This window comes from Salarias fasciatus, chromosome 19 (assembly GCF_902148845.1).
Source record: "Salarias fasciatus chromosome 19, fSalaFa1.1, whole genome shotgun sequence".
Classification (NCBI taxonomy): domain Eukaryota; kingdom Metazoa; phylum Chordata; class Actinopteri; order Blenniiformes; family Blenniidae; genus Salarias; species Salarias fasciatus.
In genome coordinates, this window is record NC_043763.1 from 13,457,512 (window position 1) to 13,478,778 (window position 21,267).

At 45.8% G+C, this 21,267-nt stretch overlaps 1 protein-coding gene across 3 annotated transcripts in view; it reads right to left on the reverse strand.

Annotated features, from left to right (window-relative positions):
* sptb (spectrin, beta, erythrocytic) overlaps positions 1-21,267 on the reverse strand; it is a 39,903-nt gene that overhangs the window by 7,810 nt on the left and 10,826 nt on the right. For all 3 annotated transcript variants that reach the window (XM_030116297.1, XM_030116299.1, XM_030116298.1), the window contains 27 exons: positions 16,186-16,337; positions 15,906-16,079; positions 14,836-14,933; positions 13,459-13,539; positions 13,195-13,310; positions 12,984-13,096; positions 12,711-12,898; positions 11,818-11,935; positions 11,454-11,612; positions 10,235-10,537; positions 9,986-10,136; positions 8,923-9,793; positions 8,656-8,793; positions 7,776-8,535; positions 7,303-7,505; positions 6,405-6,495; positions 5,843-5,989; positions 5,434-5,700; positions 5,024-5,248; positions 4,440-4,529; positions 3,968-4,258; positions 3,573-3,703; positions 3,112-3,316; positions 2,732-2,955; positions 2,285-2,435; positions 1,255-1,499; positions 262-400 (listed from right to left, as the gene is read on the reverse strand). In XM_030116297.1, coding sequence (XP_029972157.1) covers positions 262-400; positions 1,255-1,499; positions 2,285-2,435; positions 2,732-2,955; positions 3,112-3,316; positions 3,573-3,703; positions 3,968-4,258; positions 4,440-4,529; positions 5,024-5,248; positions 5,434-5,700; positions 5,843-5,989; positions 6,405-6,495; positions 7,303-7,505; positions 7,776-8,535; positions 8,656-8,793; positions 8,923-9,793; positions 9,986-10,136; positions 10,235-10,537; positions 11,454-11,612; positions 11,818-11,935; positions 12,711-12,898; positions 12,984-13,096; positions 13,195-13,310; positions 13,459-13,539; positions 14,836-14,933; positions 15,906-16,079; positions 16,186-16,337 — 5,831 coding nt within the window. The remainder of the gene's footprint in view (positions 1-261; positions 401-1,254; positions 1,500-2,284; positions 2,436-2,731; positions 2,956-3,111; positions 3,317-3,572; positions 3,704-3,967; positions 4,259-4,439; positions 4,530-5,023; positions 5,249-5,433; positions 5,701-5,842; positions 5,990-6,404; positions 6,496-7,302; positions 7,506-7,775; positions 8,536-8,655; positions 8,794-8,922; positions 9,794-9,985; positions 10,137-10,234; positions 10,538-11,453; positions 11,613-11,817; positions 11,936-12,710; positions 12,899-12,983; positions 13,097-13,194; positions 13,311-13,458; positions 13,540-14,835; positions 14,934-15,905; positions 16,080-16,185; positions 16,338-21,267) is intronic.

The following is a 21,267-nucleotide window of genomic DNA, read 5'->3' on the forward strand; positions in this document are numbered from 1 at the left end:
CCCAACGTTGAATTCAGGCCGGGGTCAATTGCTCATTTAAATTCTTTTGGCTTTTTCCATTTCTAATTAGTGTTTGCTTTATAGGCTCCCCGATGAATGTAAGATGAGTGGAATTTTTTTTCCTTTCGTGGCAATCCAATTGGTTCCATTGTGCCAAACAGGAACAATCACTCCCAGAAAAGTAATTAAATCTAATGAAAGCAGCAATTTGAGGCCCAGCTGAGGATGAAAAAGGAGCCGTCTTTCCCGCCGAACACTCACCTCAGCAGAGTCTCGGTGCTTGCGCGTCAGCAGGGCTTTGCCGAGGTCTGTGCAGTCAGTGAATTTGGCTCCCCGGGCCTCAATCTCCGAGCGGATCCCCTGGTGGTACTTCTGCAGGAGCTCCACGGAGGAGACGTCTCTGATGCAGATGGATATTAAGTGATAAGAGGGAATTCCTGAAGTTTATCTACCTCTGTTGGCAAAAGGTGGCACTGCAATGATATCCAGAGTGAGAACTTCACACGGTTTCTTTATGTGACCCTCAATCTTTCATCACGACGCTGCACATCTTCAGGGAGGTGAGTTGTTTAGGAAAAGAGAAGCAATGTAAGTTATCATCATACGTTCCTGCTTATGGTGGTGAATTAATGCTTTCTGTCTGGAAAAGGGACTTTGTTTACTTTGGAAGCGTTTTTTTTTTTTTTTCTGTTTGTGTTCACGTTCCAACTGCGTAAGTCATTAGGAAAGTACTCAGTTTTCTACTTTTAATCAATCTCTGTCTTTTAGAATACCTGCAGTAAAAATCCTGTCGTATTGACTCCTGAAATTATGTGGCCAAGGTTTCTGTCTAAATCAAACCTTCAGAAAATGAGAGTCAATCCATTTGCAGTTTGGAAATTACAAAAAGCAAAAGTTTGGCCCTGCATGTTTTTTTTTTTAAATTTGTAAACAATTTGTCTTCATTATAAATGACTCAGTCAAGCTCTGTGCAGAAAACCTTCAATCCACCATCTGCACACATAAAAGGATCAATGCTCTCATTTTGTTGACGACTGAATTTGACGTGAATAAAAGGTGAAACTTCATTACTCAGGCCAAGGTTTTCTGCTTTATTTTTGTTGTTTTGGGGTTTTTTTTTTTTTTTTCCTTTGCTCAATCAGTTTCCTCTTGAGAGGAATGAAAAGCAGCCTCATTCAACAGTGAGCAGAAATCGATGTTGGTTCTTCAGTAGAAACGGCTGAGTTCGGTGTAATTTCTGCTTGGCCGGCTCACCTGGGCTTCTCCTGGGTTTCTATCTGCTGGATGATGCTCTCCATCCAGGCCATCAGGTCCCGCACCATGGTGAAGAAGCGGAACTTCTCTGCCGTGTCCACCAGCTGCGCCCGGCGGCCGTCGCAGGCGTCCAGCAGGCCCTTCCAGGCCTCCACCACCTCCCGCTCCGTGGCCTGGATGGCGTCCGCCCTGTCTCCCGCGTACTGGGCGTGAAGCCTGGAGGCAGTCTCCTGGAACTGCTGCACCTGCAGGACGGAGACGCGCGAATCCCTGATGTAATTTTCAGTCTTCTCAAACAGAGGGAACCCTTTTATTGTTGCACAGAGTTGGAATAGAACAAGCCATGTTTCATTTCTTTTCAATCCTGGAATATGCATAGAGGGGAGTATTAATTAAATCCATCATAAGATCTCAAGATACAACACAGGTTATCACAACATCAAGCAGGAATTTTCCATTAACACAGTCATATTTCATCCAGCATATATTCAATGAGGCTTTGACTCTTGTTCCTTAATTATGCAAAGCAAAATTTCATGGACTCGACATTCTGAATACAAGATTAATTTGTTTAGCTAATGTTTAAGCTTCCAATTTATTTTAATTAAGGCAGTATTTATTAATTTATGTCTGGGGCGAACATGACTCTATCTGCTGTAAAGTGTTGATGAGGGATTAGTTAACGGCTTCACACGTCTACCCAGAACACTGCGATACGAGGAGCGGTTCATGGTGATCCTGCGAATGTGAGCCGAACGTTCTCTCTGCGAGAACTGTCCGCCAGAGAGATTTAGAATCTTTATCCATTTCTAAACAGGTGATCCGTGATTATGTGTTGTCACATGAAAAAGGTTTAAAAAAAGTGATCCACAGCCTGCTTTTGTGAAGCTCTTAACGATTCTTCTCGCCCTGGGAGAAAACTTGCTGCGGCTGTCCACTCTCTCTCACAGCCATCAAAGTTTGCCTCGTGGCCGCGGCCCCGCTGTGTTTCCCCCCCCGAGTGAAAAAGAGATAATCCCTTGTGTTGTACCTGTTTGCCGAGAGCGGTGATGTCTCTCTCAAAGGCGGCGTGCATCCTGTGGAAGGATTCGGCTTTGCTGAAGTCCTCGCCCACGTCCTCGGGCAGCTCTTTCTGCTTCTCATAGATCTGCGCCACCAGCTCCTTCCCATCATCGAAGTACCTGAGACAGAGAGGGATCGATCGCTCGGTCTCTTCAGCTATACTCACACATTCATCATCTGACGCACTACAGTAGATATCACAGTCCGGTTTAATTCCTCCAGTCCAGATGTTTTCTCTTTTAACATCATTAGCCATGTGACGGCATGTGCACTGGAGACATCAATAACCCTTCCACTTACTTCGACACGTTATGTTGCTTTAAAGGATTAGACATGAAATCTTAATGGCGTCGATACGGATAACCGGACATCTTTCTGCACGCGGCCCCGGCACATCGATGCGGGTTTTTCTTACTTGAGCAGCTCGTAGGATGCGGTGAGGAGCTGAGCGCGGGTGTCGATGAGCTCCAGCAGATCGGCCCAGCTGTCATTGATGCTGTCCTTCCACTCCGCCATGGTGGCGGCCTCGCTGTGACCGGCTTCGATCAGCTCGTCTATCGTCTGGTTGACCATGTCCACTCGCTCCTGGCCGATCATCCCGGTGTCCCGCGCAAAGTCTCTGAACTTATCCCTCAGAAGCTTGACGTAAAGGAAAAATGAGTTTGTGAAAACTAGTAATGACATGATAAGACGCTGTATTTTTTTTTATTATCGTTTAATCTAGTCGCTTTTTATAATTTTCTGTCTCTTGGTTTTTCTTTCTGTCTGTGCAGTACGAATCGGTGTGTGTAATACCGTCACGTGGTCCAGGTCCTGGCCCATCTCCTGAGAGGAAGCCACCACGTCTCTCTCGGCGATCCATTGCTCCAGATCCTGAACCTCTCGGCTCAGTAGGAAGTGGTGATAGGTGTGGTCCAGCTTCTTCCTGCGATCCTCCGCCAGCTCCTTCAGGCCCGCATACTGCTTATCTACCTGGCCCTGTCGCCTGATGATCTCCTCGCTGCGGGCAAGGGAAAAAGAAAGGATGGAAGGAAATTAAATGCATGGAAGATGATGAAAATAAAAAACAGGTCAAAGTGATTAGATTTAGGTTTACTCTAGATGAGGCCTGTGATTAAGACGCCCATTTTGCACGCCTGTCATCCTTATCACCTTAAAACACGACTGCCTGGATCAACACAAGTGTGTTAACATCTTCCAAAAGAGTTCAAATGTAATTCTCTCTGGTTTGTACATCAAATTATTGGAGCACAAACCCGTCAGGACGGTCCTCTGCAAACATCTTCTGGGCACGGTCAGCCAGCTTCTGGATGGAGTCGGAATAGTCGTCCACGGCCTGCTTCAGGATGGTGTGGCGTTTCAGCATCAGCATGGCACTCTGTTCATCCTGAGGACGCAGAGAAACAGAGGATGTTGGACAATCAAGAGTCAAAACAGTGAATTTGTTAGACTACACTTCAAAAGGACAACAAAATGTTAAGGGGACACGCTTACCAAAAGTGTGTCGCCTTAACAAAAGAAAACAAAAAGCGTGTAATCTTCTTAATGCCTGCCGTGCCACTTATTGTTTTCGCTGCCTTTAACGGCTTGTTTTGAGTTAGATAATCAGATTTGACATTTATCTGTGACGGTTCCTCGTCCGATCCCCCACCTTGGCCTTTTCGTCGGCGATCATGTACAGCTCCTGCTCGCCGATCCAGGCCTCGGCCTCGTCGGCGTCGTTGTAGTACTGCTGCGCCAGGCTGGAGCCGTTCAGCCGCTCCCGCCGCTTCCTCATCTCGTCCTGCAGCCGGGCCCACGCCTCCTCCAGCTCCGTCAGCTGGGCCGCGATCCGGCTGGCCTCCGGCCTGCTCTCCGCGCCGGCGGCAGACGCCATCCTCCTTCCACGCTCCAGAACCTCGTCGATGCGGGGCTGGTGGCCCTCGATCTCCCGCTGCAGCGTCTGTCAACAGAGAGGAAACGGCAAGACGGTTAGTTCACTGCTGCAAAGACAACTCCTATAGCTTTCCCGAGATTAGGCTAACTTGTAGATGAAATCGTTCTCAACTGTGTTGCTCTTTATTGCATCACTGGAGAATTGAATTGATTCGAACACCGGCTCATTTCAGCACTCAGACACCAACCTGGTTTTTCTTCAGCAGCATCTGCACGGTCTGGAGATTGTTCCCATGTTCCTGCGACGTTGCCAGAGGCATCCTCTCTTCAATCCAGAGCTGACAGACACAAAGAAAACAGAAGAAACGGCCAATAATGAAAACAAAAACAGCAGGAGCAGAAGCTGCTGAACATAATACTAAAGAAAAATTAAAAAAAGTGTTCAGAATCACAGGAATTATACAGATTTTGTAGAAAAATGACAAAAATCTCTCCAGTATCCCAAAAGCAAATAAAATCTGTCTTTAAGCTCTCTTCTTTAGTGGCACCGAAACCAATAATGGATTAAAGTTTATCCCATTTTCGACTGAAGAGTCAATTTCATGGAGAGAACTGTAATTAAAAAACTTCATTTCCAAATGGATATTTGATCTTTTTTGGAGAGGAAAAAAGTCCCAAAACATGCTGTCTTGTGGTCGTTCAACAGCTACTGCTAATCATTTTTTAAAATTAAATCCAGTACTCTCCGTTTAGCTTTGCCGTTATCAGTTAAGTGCAAGAGCAGAAAGTCTCAACATTTTAATTTCTCCTTGAAAATTGAATCCACGCTCACGAGCTCGTCGGCCAGGTCTCTGTAGAACTGATGGACAGCCTTGGCGGCCTCCAGTTTGCCCTTTCGCTGGGCGAGCGGCGTGAGGAGCTGCTGGAAGTCCCTCTGCAGGGCCTGCAGCTCGGCCTCCAGCTCCGGCTGGTCCTCCCTGCTGCCGCCGTGCTTCCTGACGGCCTCCTGGAGCTCCTCCAGCTCGCGGCCCCGGTCACGGACCTGGTTCTCCGTCATCTGGAAACGAGGAAAACGTGATTGGGGAACAAGATGAATGGCCTTTCAAAAAAAAAAACCATAATCAGGCTGAAGCGGAGGGTAAACCAATGGAAAGTTGCATTAATGAGGGAGACTGAGCTCAGTGTCAAATTTGTAATATAAATTCAAAGAAGAGATCGCACGAAAGTTTTATGTATACAGACCTGGTGTTTCTTGAGGTGGATGTTGGCGTTGGTCAGGTCTTTGACGTCCTCGTCCCCGCTCTGTATCTGCTGCTGCAGCTCGCCGAGCCACTTCTTCATGCCGGCCAGGCTCTGGTCGACCAGCTCGGAGCGGTTGGCGTCGAACAGCAGGCGGTCCTTCTCCTGCGTGGTGGACTCCAGCTTGTCCCACAGCTCGTGCAGCTTGGCCAGACGCTCCCTCACAATAGGCTCGAACTCCGGCTTGGACTCCATGAGCTCCTGACCCTCCTGCAACCCCCAAACACACAAAAGACAAGCTTTGTTCTCACGACGATGTATAGAGAGAAAAACAAGACTAAAAGTGCAAAGGCTTTGCAGATAAACGTCAAACTGTGTCTAACCGGTCGCTGAATCTGCAGCCATGACTGACCTGATCCACTTTGTTGAGCCAGTCCTTGTTGGAGGCCAGCTCGGCCTTGAAGGCCTGGTGCTTGAGCCATTTGCTGTGGAGGTTCCTGGCTTCGTCATACGACGTGTCCTGCGCTGTCAGCATCTTCTCATTGATCCACACCGTCAGCTGAAGCATGGCGAGGAAGAAAGAGAGCGTCAGAAAAATCAGCAAAGCAGATCTCCGTCTTTATTGTGGGAATTCCTCTGCACAACTTTGAAAAGTCATCTAAACATCAATCATTTAAGTTACTGCAGGGGAAATTTTACGTAAGGAGGATTTACTCCTTCATCTTTTGAAAACAGTCCATTTACCAATTAGCCAAATGGGACCGCCATCCCAGACAGAGCGATACAAGTTTAATGTGATGCTGGAATAAACACAGCACGATGTGATTTGCAAATAAACCGCTATTATCAAGAGATAAATTGAGCAAAACACTACGATGCTGGGTGTAAGCAAAAAGAATAATTACGCTAATAATTTATGCAGTAATTGATGTTTTCAAACAGCGACATGAGCAGTAACCCGACAGTGAACTCACATCTTGAGTGTTTTGCAGGAAGTGCTGCAGGTCCCGGTTATCCCTGAGCTTTTCAGACACCTCCTCGGCTCTTCTTTTATTCTTACTATGCCTGCAGAACAAACACAAAATGAAAGAAATGCATTAAAATTACAATTTCGGACTGAATAAACTGTTCTTCCACCTCAGCAATCCCCTCTGCGGAATACTTCGAACAAACAAGACGCGGCGCGTGAATCCGTACAAACTCCTTATCTACGGAGAAACTGTTTCTCTGCTGCACTGTGAGGAATAGCTCTCACTTAAAGATCAATATCCATTATTGCAGGTGCCTGTCTACCGAGCTGAATTGTGGGAGTTAATGGGAGAAGCTCCCATGGCCTCTTCACAGCCTCTTCGTGACGCTAATGATACTGGGATGAGAAAGCCTTTTTGCTGAGCTCAAACTCCGAGGGAAACTGAAAGGATCTTTCTACATAAGCTCAGTGTCTGAAGTGGTGCAGAAAAGTGGAAAGATAAACATAAAGTCTTTTATATTTTATTCCCTCAGTTAAGAAGTTGGATTTCTACTAAAGAAAAGAAAAGTGCTAACTGTATCCTGTTTATGTCAAATTTGAATTTTGCCAATTCTCAGTTGTGTTCCAGTTGTTTATAGAAGATGTGATTTGCTGCGCTGCATTAATTTAAAAGCTGTAGTTAGATGTTAACTTCAGATTTTATATGTTGATGACAGCAGCCAATCACAGTTAAAGTTATGTTTGTATCAAGATTTTCTGTATTTAATCGCCTTTTAGAAAGCAGTGAAATCTGAAAATAGCAGTGGTCAAATACCAGAAAAACAAAATAAGTAGATTTTTGGGATATCTACATCAATATTAACTTTTCCAATGATTTCTTAACATTAGCCGCTATGACTCGCCTGTCTTGAACTGAGTCCATCTTCTCCTGCACTTTGCCAGAGTACATGTTGTTGCTGTCCACCAGCCGCCGTCCGCTCTGCAGGGCGCCGTCGATTTTGTCCTCGTTGGCCTCCATGGTGCTCACGAAGTCCTCGTGCTTCTTCAAAGCCTTCTCAGCCCCGGCCAGAGTGTCCGGCTTGTCGATGTGCGCCAGCGTGTACTCCTGCAGCAAAGCGGCCGTCGTGAAAAATTATTCCAAAAAAAAATAAATAAATAAATAAGACAGAGAACCCGTCTTGAAAAATACAAGCAGCTGGCGTTATTGTGAGAAAAGCATGAAGAGTGGAAACTGCCAGTGCTGCATTCTTCAACACCGCATTCTTCAAAGCACCTGTAGCATCACTAACCCATCATTAACAGGCCACTTGCAGTCGCTGAGGACTTTTACACTCACAAAGCAAAAAGCAGCATTCATGATATTAATGCGCAGCACCTGGTTGTTCAGGATGGCCTCCACGGCTTTGCCGTCCCTCACGAACTGCTGGAAGCCCACACACTGGTCCAGGAAGTTCTTGCGGCTGTCCCACATCTTCTGGAGTTCGATCCAGCCCCGGTCCAAACCCGTCAGCGTCTGCTGCAGCTGCTGGTACTGAGGGTCGTCCTCCTGCCCCTGGGTGACCTGGGCTCCGGTGTCCCTCACGCGGTGGTAGTCCTCCTCGTGGTTGTTTATGTCTTCGCGCACGGCGTCGTGGAGGCTCAGCTGCTCCTCGGCCTCCGGCAGCGACGCGGGCATCTCCTCCGATGCCACGGCCTTCTGGGTCTTGAAAAGCCAGGACTGGAAGTCGTCCATGTCTTGGAGGAAAGTCTGCAGCTTGCTGAGCTCGCCCAGAGAGTCCTCCCTGTCTTTCAGGGTCTTTTTCAGCGTGTCCCAGGCTGCGTCCAGCTCCCCTCGGCGGGCCAGGATGTCCGCCGCGTTCTCGGGATGGTCCTGGGCCAGCTGGTCGGCCTCTTTCCTCAGGAAGGTGAGCTTGGAGTCGATGGCCGCTAAATCTCTCTCTATGCCGAACAGCTTCCTCTGGATGGTCATGACCGCTGCCAGGTCATTGCCCAAATCCTGCGTGGACTCAATCACCCGCGTCTTGTCTTTGATCCACGCCTCCGTCTCATCGCACTCCAGCCCGTAGTTGTGCAGACTGAGGGCAGAATCTATCTTCCTTTTCTTATCCTCAACCATGGCCTTGAAAGCCTCCCACCTGGAAAAGAACATTTTAATGTCAGCCATTTATAGATGCTTCTGGAGACAGAATAGACAGAAAAAAAAATCTGATTTTGTATTTGAATCCAAACAAAAGTGGAGTTTTCATAGAAAGCACCTCTTGTTCAGTCGCGCCTGGCATTCCTTGACCTCTCTGGTTCGCGGGTGTCTGCTGTCCTCAAGCTGTTTCACAGCTTTGTTGACGTTGTCTACTCTTGACTGAACATTGGTCATTTCTTGGGCTAAAATGCTGAGCCTGCAAAGAAAACGTGAAAAGAAAAAGCATCACAACCGATTCAGCTCCGGTGGAGAAACATTGTTTTATAGGTGTGATTTTTGTTAATAAGTGTGATGCATATCTAATAGCGTCTTTTTTTCAGCGCACCTGTTCTGTACAACTTCCAGATCCTCCAGCTTTTCTGGCACATCCAGTCCCACCAGCCACGTCTCCTTCTGGCCCATCCACAGCTCACACGCGTCCGTCTCGCTGAAGATGGTGTACAGAGCCATGGTGTCGTCTAACTTCTTCTGCCTCAGGTCAGCCAGAGACATGAGCTCCATGTACAGGTCCTTGATGTCTTTCAGGCGTCTCTGGATGTCCGGGGTGTTCTGCAGCTCCTCTGGCAGCCCGCCGGCCTGTTTGGACAGGGCTTCGATGGTGGCTCCGTTCTTGATCGTTTCATTTTTCAAGTTGTTGTGCTTCTTCAGCTGCCGCTGCGTCGTGTACTCGTCGTGGCCGACCTCATCGCTGGTCATCTGCCTCTTGGCGTCCAGCAGCCAGGCCTTGAGCTCGTCAGAATCTCCCTGAAACTGGAAGAAGGTCTGAGTGTCCTGCAGGTTCTGCTTGCGGAACGCGGCCAGCTCCTCCAGCTGCTGCCACTGCCTCTTAATGCTGTCCATGCACTCCTGAATCTTTGGGGAGCCGAAGTGCTTGGCCTGGATCATCTTGTCCCCCTCGCTCAAGACCTGCTCCAGGCTGGCTCTGCGGGCCCCCAGCTCGTCCTCGAAAGCGCTGTGCTTGCTCTGGAGCACCAGCACGCTCGTCAGGTCTTTTCCGTAGTCCAGGGAGGAGAAGATGTGCTCCTTCTCCCTGATCCAGCTCTCGAGCTCCGTCACCTCCCACAAGAAGTTCCAGAAGCGGCGAGACTGCTCCAACCGAGCCTTCCTCTGGGCGGCCAGAGCACAGAGCTCCTGGTAGCACAGCTCCAGGTGCTGCACCCGGTCCCGGATCACCTGGGGGTCGCAGGGCTTATAACCTGAAGAGGGAGCAAAGAAAAAACAATCACTACTTTTAGACACTTCTTTTTTGTGATTGATTTTTGCATTGTCAGCGATATCAATACAATACGATAATCAATTTACTTTTTCTACATCAAAAATCAGTTTTTTTTGTGTTTTTAACAAGGATAACATTATTTTTCAAAGGCATTGTGAGCTTTTCTACTCACTGTCTCCGTTGGCGAACTTGAGCGCCGCAGCGCTGGCGTTCTGCACCCTCTCTGCCTGCAGGGCGATGTCATTCTCTACAAGAGCATGTTTTTGTAGCAAATCTTCCACCTCCAGCAAGTGCTTCCCAAAGTCAGGCGACAGCAGCCGAGCCTGGAGAGGAAAGAAATCAAAGTGCTCGCCGGTTTGTTTGGGAAATCAAATGTTTTTTTTGTTTGTTTTTTTCAGTCTGCATGTTTAGCTTGACGTACCTTCATATCGTCCATCCAGCTGATGATGTGCAGCATTTCCTGGAAGATCCTCTGCAGGGTCAGGTTCTTATCCAGACGAGCTCTTCGGGCCTTCAGCAGCTCCTGCAGGTAGTCCCACAGGCGCAGGATGTTGTCTTTGCGCACGTCTATCCGTTTGGCGTCGTGATACCGCTCGGACTCCAGCTCCTTGGAGATGTCCACCAGGACCTGAACACGCTCCTCATACGCGGCGATGTCCGTCTCAATGGCGTCATGCTTCTTCTTTGCTGCTTCCACCGCTGGCAGGTCGTAGCCGAAGTTGTCCTGGGGAGTGTAAAATATAGAGTCTGAGTCTCATGTCTTTATCATTTTAGTTTAAGCAAAGGACAGAAGAAAAATACCTAGAGCGAGGAAAGTAAACAGTATTATTATATTGTGAGGGGACAAACAGGACACAGCAAAGCACTGTGGGAATGGAAACACTGAAAGTCATAAACACGATGAACACAGAAATGAGCTGCTGCCATCAGCAAAGCAAATAACTGAATAAATCGTGAGCTTCATGAAAAGTCTGACACAGCTCTCGATGTCGAGGTTCACCGTTATAATGTGTCCCAAAAGTAAGTGGGGGTAAAGCGAAGTGTGCATGTTAGCGTCCATTAAATATGTATATAAACTTTGTATTTACAGTCCTCTATCCTAAAAAAAAAGGGCAATTTTCAACAGGTTAAAAAAATATATTTGTAGTAATTCTAAATATTCGTGTAATTATTAAACTATACAGGTAAAAAATAGGTTAAAAAGAAGCTGACTTTAAGTGTTAATTTTATCATATTATTACATAAAGTATAAGAGATTCATTTGAAGGACTTTCATTCGCTTTGAAGAATATTTTGAGAGAAAACTTCAATGTTTATTACATAAGTTTTTTTTAGCTTTTTAAACTTTGCAGCTGTAGTTTTTCAGCTTGTTTCATCACTTCATGTTTTCAAGAAAACCTGTTCCTGCTTTTTTTTTTTTTCATCCCCTTTGAAAGCTATGGGTGTGGAGGCAACCTGCTGTTTCAATTAATTACAGAGAATCTTTTTTTGAACTCCTACACTGCGGTTGAGGTCGACACGTCGAACCCAAAATAGACCCGTTGTCCCGCTCCACGTTCAGCAAACAGGAACAACGGAGTTAAACGACTGCAAATGCAAAAAACAAAGTAGCAGATTGATTCGTGTAGCTGTGGGTTTACCTGGGCCACGAGTCTCTGGTTCTCCAGCAGCCAGGTCTCCCTCATGGCCGCCTTCCTGTCGAATCTTCTCGCCATCTGTTCCAGCTTCTCCTGCCTGATCAGCTCGTCCCTCAGGACGCGCTCCCGCTCGTGCTCCGCCCTCTCCAGACGCTCCCAGGCCTGCGCGCAGATGATGAGGAGCGCCAGCGGGGTTTGATGATCGGTCGTCATCATATTTCAAAATTAGACGATAGAGATGGATGACTTTGGGGTTTCTTTTTTTCAAGGACACGCTTGATAAAACTTCCAGTGAAATGGACTATCTTGAAACATATTTATAATTTACTCAGAAACTTTGTCTCTTAAGTGCACGTTGGCGTCTCACCCTGTTGATGTCTGCCACCAGGGCTCCCTCTTTAGGCGTGTAAACCCTCTGGTTGTTGGCCCTCATCCGACTCTGGATGGTGAACAGCAGCACCTCCAGGTTCCCTTTCTCCTGAAACCTGAGCAAAGATTAAAAAAAGTTACACGGTGAGTCTGCAGATGCAAATTCATCGGTCAAAACGGGAGCGGGAAATGAGAAAACAGGAAGAAAAAAAAAGACATGGCGATGCTAAAAATATTAGAGGTGAATCTCACCAATTGAATGTAAAATATGGATATGCATATATAAAAACCTGGATGTTGTTTTGAAAATGGTGGTATTTCATTTTTTTTTTGTGACCTACAGGGTGTGATTTTCTACCACCCACTGGTCGGCTCATCCCTCCTGCTGACTCGTTTTATTGCCGGAGGGGGAAAACCTCATCCTGCTCTTTACCTCTCTCAGTAATTAAAGCTGCTTCACCTGTAGAGTGGACAGAACACTGCAAGCCAAGTAAAGCAGAGCGACCAACTCCAACTCATGGAGGAGGTCGAGTTTTTAACTTTAACTTTATCACAATTATAAATTAAGTATTTAAAAAAAAATGCAGTATCTTATGAGTACTTTTATGTCCTTTTTCATCATAAATTCTTGTCAATAAATTAAGTTAAATAAGAGAGGCTGGGAAAAGCAACACGCACACCACCCAGCCCCTTTGGATTCTTCACTAATCACACCCTGTAACCTACATCGTGAAATTAACATAAACTGAATCATTTCCCATCTGATATAAAACGAGGTGTTTTCTTGAAAAAAAAAAAAAAAAAAAAAAGAGAGAAGCAGAGCAGTTATCTAAGCTTGAGGAAGAGGTGGTGGAGTGCACTGCGGTGGAAAGCTGGCCTGCTTTCACTCACTTGGGCGGCTTCTCCACGGTGCGGTACGTGTTGAAGGCCTGAAGCTGCTGCTGCACTCCCGTCAGCGAGTTGGCGAGCTTCCGGTTGTTCAGCACGATGATGGTCTGCTCGATCCACGTCAGCAGGTCCGACGCCAGAGTCTCGTACTTATCAATCATCTTCTCCGTCTCGATGGCGTGATCCAGAACCTGCGGGGAGAGAGCGAAGAGGAGGGAGATAAAACAAGAGCGCCAACAACACGCTGCAGTAATAACAATCGTATTTCCATCTCACCTTTCCGACTCTCTTGCCCTCCACGGCGAGCTGCTTCATCTTGGAGAAGTAGTGGTAAAATGCCACCACGTACGTGATGATGGACTTCTCGTCTGGATTCTCCGTGAACACATCTGGAAAACAAAAGGAAAGACGGCAAATGTGACACATGGCGGCTCCCGAGGTGTTTCTGCATCAACGCCCATAAGCGCGGCCTCCGTCGGTCACTCGCCTTCCGGGTCCAACAGTTTGGTGACGCCGAGCTTCTGCTCCGCCACGTTGAAGGCGTTGTGCAGGTTGTGCGTCGGGTTGGACCTCTTCAGACTGTTATAATCCAACAGATCTGGCCTGGGAGGGGAAAGAAATGAAGCGTGTGAGGAAGGAAGGTGACAATGAGGCAGCGAGACGCTGAGCAGACGGACTTCGTGTGTTTACACTTCAGACATGGCGACGGTGGATTTTTTTTTTTTTTTTTTTTCCATCCATCTTGTCTTACCGGTGTTTGTGTATGAGCGCGTTGAAGGCCATGCCGTCTTTCCAGCTGGTGGTGAAGTTTGTTATGTTGACGTTGGGGTATCTGCAAAAACAACAGAGAGCAGATGTCACCGACACTGACAGATGTTTCATAGGAGCTGCTGATTTAAATCAGAATCGGGTTCTGATCTGCTCCTCGGCAAGTGCACTCAAAACCCTCTTCAGCTTTAAACCTAGAAGAAGATATAATGTTATGTCAGACTGGTGACATCCGTGTCCTCCGGGCACTGATTCAGAGAAATGTCTCGCCTCTCGGCAAACTTTAAATAAATACCTTTAACCTAAAAGAGGCAGTCTGACATTTTGGGAAATGCACTCGCTCGCTCGCTCGCTCTCTCACCCGGACTGAGCTGAAAGCGGAGCTCATGTTCTCATGTCTGTACGCTAAATACGGAGCTGCAGGTAGCGGCTGGTAAAAGAGGAAGAAACACACCAAAACAAAAACCGAGCCAGTCACGCTTTTTCACGTGAGACATGAGCTTTCAGTCTTTTGTCTCACACTGGCCCAACAAATCTCATTCCAAATAAACAGAAGTCTCTAAACTCCTCCTTTGGGGGGTAAAGAAGCTGGGCTGAGCAGGAATCCTGTGGATAATGAGCAAAGTCATAATATCAGGCGTTTGTACATCACAGCGCCAACACTGCTGCATAAACATCACACACAGTTTGCCTGGCTTTAGCTGACGGATGCCTATTTCAACTCATTTTAAGGAGATTTACGTTTCTCTCGTTTGCGTTTTCGCTTCACAGTTTCACGTGTTGTATCAGCTCAAATCCAGCTTCACTGCAATTAAAACAAAAATCACTTCAGCACGCCTGCATTTCAGGTTCTGACCATCAGATAGCGTTCTTCCAGCTGAGTTGATGATTGCACAGCAGCGAGATCCATACATGTTCCGACTTTATGAATTACTTATCATGGTAAATTAGACATGTGAGCTGTCGCACAGACTCACTGTTTATCAGCTCCACTTAAATCCCCTGATAAAGCCACACTCAGGTCAAATACTGATGCTGCGAGGATTTCTCAGCCTGACAGTTACCCAGCAGGACGGGGACAGTCGTCACATTTCCTCTCTGTAAAAGATAATCATTCCTTCTTCTGGTAATATATGTGTTTCTTTCATTTGCAAATTTGCACAAAGAGCTTTTCATTATGGTAAAATGAAATATTTTCTCTTCTATTTAATTGTATGACAGTTTTAAAAAGTAGAATTCTATTTGTGTGATCCCTCCTTCATTCAGACATACAGCCGGTCGTGCGCAGTGCTGGGCGTACGCTCACATCCCAGTGGCGTTCAGCAGCTCGGAGACGTTAGAGGTCGCGCACAGCTCTTACCCCGCAGTTTTCATCTGACACCAGAGAAGAAGAGCATCCTTGGCGGAGCGCGTCTCCTTCTGGTCCGCCTGGCCCGTTTCCACGATGATGTCCTGGATCTGATGGGGAACAGCGAGCACAGCTGGACGGTAAATAATGAAACTTATCTAACGTCTGATGTTCACAATCAAACAGAGACAAACGAAACGCTGATAGTAGCATGTCGTTAATAGGATGCACCAGTGGGGAACGTTTTGGCAAAGTGGCACAAAAATCCCTTTGAAATGCATCATTTATATTAGCTTGTAGGAAAACAAGGAGGTTTTTATTTGTGTAAAGCATTTCATCAACGTTATTAGCCGGGCCGGTTCTCACAAAACTGAATATTGGATCCAAGCGATAGAGAGAGGGGTGGTAATTATTGAAGTTCTTATTTTCCCACACAGTGGGCCAGTAATTAGAGCAGTGATGTGATCTGAGAGACAGGCCCTGAGAGAGGGCTAAATTTAGCCAGCTTTGGTTCTCCTTGGTTTATGCAGACTGAAAGATACAGACAGGACCAAGTCAACTTCATCTTTTCCTGTTTTTGTCTTATCTTCTTTTTCCCTTTTTTTCTCTCTCTCTCTCTCTCAACAAGCTGAATTATGCAGCGAGCCATATTGTTTGAACTAACGCGTCTAAAAATAACAGAGATGCTGTCAAATTAAAAATAAATATATGGCCCCTCGCAAAAGATAAGAGAGTTTAACAGACAGGTTGTGATGTTCTGGATGTGCTTCTAACAGCGAATGAGAATGGCTGGAACCTGAAGGCGTCGTTCAAAAAGAAAATAAATAAATAAATAAAAAGAGAGAGGGAAAAAAAAAACCTCAAAAACATCCCAAGGCTGCCAGATAAACCTGGTCCTGTGCTGCCTGCATGCAGAAAACAGTGAGGGAAAACAAAATATCTACATCTACACTGAGGGGCAGAGAACATAAAAACATCTGGGGGGTCAGGGGGAAGTCTTGTCCCACCATGATTATTCTCCTTTTCATTTCTGATATAAAAAAAAAAAAAATCATTCTTGAAAAATAGTGTTCTGGGCTCACCTGGAAGCGCAGGATGATGGTCCAGATGAGTCCCAGGATGAGGCGGTGGTTGCCGTCGACGATGTCGTGAGAGCCCATGTTCTCCAGATGGACCCTCTGCTCTTTGAGAAACTGCAGCGCCTTGTCCACATTTTCCAAACAGTGGATTCGCATCCGGCCTTTAGTGGGTTTTGGCTTCGGAGCAAAGCAGAAAGAAATATTTCAAAGAAGAGAGAGAACAAGAGCGAGACGGATTGGAAGAAAGAAAAAGTAATGAGGTGGAACAACCAGAACATCTTACCAGCCGTTCACCAGACAGCACTTCCAGCAGTTTAATGAGCATCCGTCCATCCCGCAGGTCCAAGTAGAGGTCAGATATGCGACAGCCGACCCGGGACAGGATGGAGTTGACCCATTTAGTGAAGGTCTTCTTCTGCACCGCCTCACGCTCATCTGATGGGAGCACCAAGTTAAGAAAGAACATGAGCCCCATGAATAATGCAAAATCCTCACAGCGCCACCGGAGCTGGTAGGGATTTACTGTCTTGCACAAGGGCACTTCAGAAGGGCAGATGCCTGAGAGGCTGCGAGAGGAACCTAACAGGAGTTACATTACAGCAGCGTTTGTCTGAGGAAATCTGCTGCGGAGAATCAGAGATCTTTCGAGCCATTTTAATCCTCACTGTAGAGTTAAGCCGGGTGCATTTGCAACACAGGAAGCTCAGTCTGAAAGCATCCAGGAATTTACTTTATATTAGCCAGTGGGCTGACAAGATCCTCTCAAAATGTTTCTTTGGTTTAATTGACGTTAATGTAGTTTAAACCACTTCTGTCTCTCAGACATTTTTTTTCCGAACCAAACTAATTCTAATAATCAATGATGATCAATGAGAATCACGTATCTGGTTAAAGTTAAGTACGACGACAGTTCAGCACGACAGTCTGCTGCGTATGTAGGTCATGCTTGTGTTTACTCATTTTCACTGTGTTGAGAGATTTCAATCAGCATCGCCTTACTCAACGCCAAGTGAAACTGGGCATATGCAGGAAAGGCAAACTAAAATGCTCATCACTGGCAGAGATTTAAGGTATGAGTGAAATCAGATGCTTAATGTGCGTAAGAGTATGGCCAACCCAAAATGCAAAATTATTTACAAGAATGCACCAAATGATTAACAAAATTGTGTGAAATCATATAAAGTACTACACAAAACAAGTATGTAATCAGCTATTTAAAAAAAAAGGCAAAATGGGGAATGTACGTCTATAACAGTGATGATGATTGAGGCAGCAAGCTTCTGATCTGGATCAGGTCAATATGATCTGGACTCCTCTAAACCCAGCAGTCTGATCTGACTCAGTTCTCACTCCAGAGTTCCCACTTCCACAATCCATAATCATTAAAAAGCCAGAGTTTCCAATCCAACAGTCATCCTCACGCCACCCTGCTGGCAACGCCGCCTCCGTGTGACACAGCCGCTTCCACAGCATCTGGAGCAGTCCCTGCTGCGTATGCGCACGGCGCATCTCTCATAGTGGGAAGAGAACAGGACGTCAATCAAACGGACTCCGGTGACACCGTCGGCCTGTTAAAGCGGGGAAAAAAACTCTCAGAAGCGATCAGGGCCTGACCTTTCTGCTCATTCACTGGAGCAGGGAAGAGTTATTATTGGCCACTTCTGCAGTTAAATAACTGTCATGCTTGATAAGACTGCTGATATGTCGCAGACCCACGACCAAGCCTGACTTTAAATCTGATTTCCGCCGCCACAAAAGAACAGTCACTGGGAGAAATATTGCATGGTAGCTCTCTATATCTCCTTCCCTCTTGCCGAGCAGCTAAAGATGTGATCCTGCATAATAATATCGTGTAGAAAAAAATGAATTAAACACAAAAAAAAAAAAGCATGTCTACGCTCACTGTATTTATGCTGAAATCTCTCCACTAGAGATTTGCATGGAAACTGAGGGATGACAGGGCAGAGTGAAGCACGTTCACACTCCGGGAGGTTTTTGGGAGGATGAGCGCGGCCCACGTGGTGACGCATCTTGCCGGGCTCGCGCTCATACTTTAAATCAGATTGCATTGCACGGGAGAAGTGCCTCCTACTCAGCAGCAAAAAAACAAAACCAATTTTGACAGGTCTATATGGCTCAGAGACCCGATGAACTATAGAGTCTATTTGGTGTGAGGACACTCTGAGTGCGAGTGGGTGAGCGGTTGTGACCACAACTGTGTTTCTGCTTTCAGTATAAACAAAGTCTTCAAAGTCAACCTGGAATATTTTCTTGTATTATATGTGGATTTTTCAATATTGCGACATCAATTTGTTAAAATTTGAAGGTGATTCGTTTTTTTAGTGTAGAACCTAGACTGAGACAAACACCCACATCTATTCGCCAGCATACAGTTTCTTGAAGTTTATCAAGTGACTGATGGACACAGTCCCTTCTCGCGTCCCATGTCGCGTCACGTGATTTCCCTTCGGTATGCCGGCTGCAGATTGCCCCGTTTGTTCCTGAACCCAAAAATGACTGCAAAATACAGAGTGCAAAGGACTGAATCCGTAATGACTTGTGCAATAAATGATTCAGACCCCGAGGCTGTGCAGAATAAGCAAGGAACAAAAGAGGAAGAGGAGAAAAACCAGTGTTCGAGCGGTGAGGTTAAAGACATCGAACTTAAGGTTAAGAGGGAAAAAAATGGAAGGAAGATAGGAGAGGTGGGTGAGAGAGACTGGGGTAAAGAAAAAGAGGACAGAAAGCAAAAGACAGAGTGATGGAAATGGAGCTTTTTGGTATTTAGTCCACAGAGACACAACTTGGAAAACAGGACAAAACACAATACCTCCAAAGTGAGAACAACACAGTGTGCACATTTAAAGATCCAGCTCTGATTTCAGCCCCACCAACAAAAGCAAGAAAGAAATGTTGGGATACTGTATGTGTAACACACGGTGCAGGAGAACAGAGTAAATAAATCATGTTTCATTCTGCTCCCCTCAGCAGAACAACAGCACACGCTGCTCTCCCACATCCACCCGGATAACCACACCATGAAAAAGTAATGACAATTAAAGCATGAAAATAACTCAAAGCTCCATTAGCACCGTCAGCGTTCATCTCAAACAAAGGTTTGTGTCATAATTCGTCAGCGACACGGAAAAAAAAAAAAAAAAAAAAAAAAAAACGGCGGCGGAGCTTGAGAAAGGAGGAAAGGGAACATGTGACAGATCCTCTCTGAGCAACATGGGCGCCGCCTCCAGAGGAGCGCCGAGCAGAAGCAGTGAGACGACAATTAAGGTGCATCTCCATACGCGGTTTTGCCATATCGTATCGCATGAGGAGGGACGGAGGAGCGCAGGCCAACCGACGCTCCTGGCCATTTAGGAAGCACGGGAAGGCAGAGGGGGGAGTAATGGAGGAGTGTGTGGGAGGGAAGTCCGCACGCTGCTTCCAGATGAGTACAGCAAGCTCCATGTGACAACAGCGAACTACTAGGACACAAGAGACTTTTACCTCTCCTTTTGAACAGTGTTTATATAAGATATTCAGGCGCAAATAAAGTCTAAATGTATGGAGATGATGTCATTTATTCTTATTGTAGTATTATTTCAATATAAAAATTAGGCTCAGTCTTGCAGTTATCATAGTAAGAAATGACACTCAGATGTTTTCATGAGCAACTTTTATGTGGATGCCACCAGCTCTAGGCTCATTGTTTATGTAGTTCTAAAAAATAAACATATTCTTCAATTAAACTTTATGACTTTTTTTACAAGCTCTAACATGCATCCAAAAATCTAGATAGGAGTAATCACTGCAGACACTTGCCCCACTTCTGGATGTTGCTTTCTGTTGTTTTGCTTTGGACTGATTTGAGGCAATCCGTGGAAATCAAAGGTATTTTATTTTCACCATTAAATGTAGATGTAGCTAAATACATCACAACTGCACATCACCTATTGTATCGTAAAAAAATGTTTGCACGAAACAGACAAGTTTACTGGTCTTGTACACTGAAAAGAAGTTTGAAATGTTACATCATCAGCTGGCTAGATCCGTAAAACATCTTTACTCCTGCCTCACTTGCATTTGGGGGGTCAGCTGGTGATGGTAAGTGTGAATGCAAGTGTGTGTGAATTTCTGTGTCTGTCCTTTTAGAGACTTTCAACCAAGAACCAGCTGAGATCGATACATGCTGGATGGATGGATGGATGGATGGATGGATGAAAGGGAATCAAGCACACAGAAACCAGCTGAAGCAGTTTTCATAATGTGCCAAACACAACTTCACTGTACACACGTTTGGTTGTTCTGAGTGCGGCTCTTACACAAGCCTCCATTCTAATACTTTCTTTGTGCATGAATTAATCATTTTGCATAAGTGCAGCAGTCATACTGTACATCCAAACTTTTTTTTTTTTCCAATTCCCTTCACTTTTCTTTTTATACTCTGACTGGATTACACTGGTGTCTTGTCACTCCTGTCTTTTTCATGTATATTAGAACAAGTCTTACTAAACATTCCTCTGTTTCACATGCTTTTACTTAGTAATCTCTCAGTCCAGTGAAAGCCCCATGACTTATTAATGCTGATGGATTTTCCCTGTATACACCCTGATCCGTCTTTTCCCATAGTCAGCCCTTACTGGACATGGCCCAGTCGTCCCACAGCAGCGAGTCCCATACCTGAGTCATGGCGCTGCCAGTCCTACCTGTCCTGCATGACTCCACACCTTATTCACCAAGAGCCAAGACTTCATCTGCAGGCTTTGTTTACATCGTTCTGACAGAGCTTTTACACCATCCACACAATAACATCAGTATTCACACTTCAGGTTATTTAGTCAGGTCATTTATAGTGAGCGCTTAACCTCAACTGCATGTTTTAAGACTGTGGAAAACCCACACACACACACACACACACGCACACACACACGAGGGGGTAACATACACAAACCCCCACTGACCTCAAACTTGGGAAATTGTCACTCTGAGGCGCTAGCCACTACACCATCCTGCAGCCCTCACTCAATAATCTGAGAGTCAGGGGGGATAAGTTCACAAGTGAAAAAAGTTGAAAGGTTAAAGGTCAATGCACTGCAACAAAAAAATCGAGATAAAACTAGGGAGGAGTTGTTTCTCGACAGAAAGGGAACCAGATGACATGCTCAAGAAGGCATCAGAAAATCAAAAACAGCTTGATGAAAGTAAGAAAATAACAACAACCCCCCCCCCCCCCCCCGTCTTCTTTCTTATGCTTTTTGATCACTGTTTTTCAATCCGACTTCAAAAAAACGGCCGGCGAGACGAGATTTCTCTGAACGTGGTAAATAAAAAGTAAGTAAAATTTCATGAGATGCATTTGGCGGATCGATAA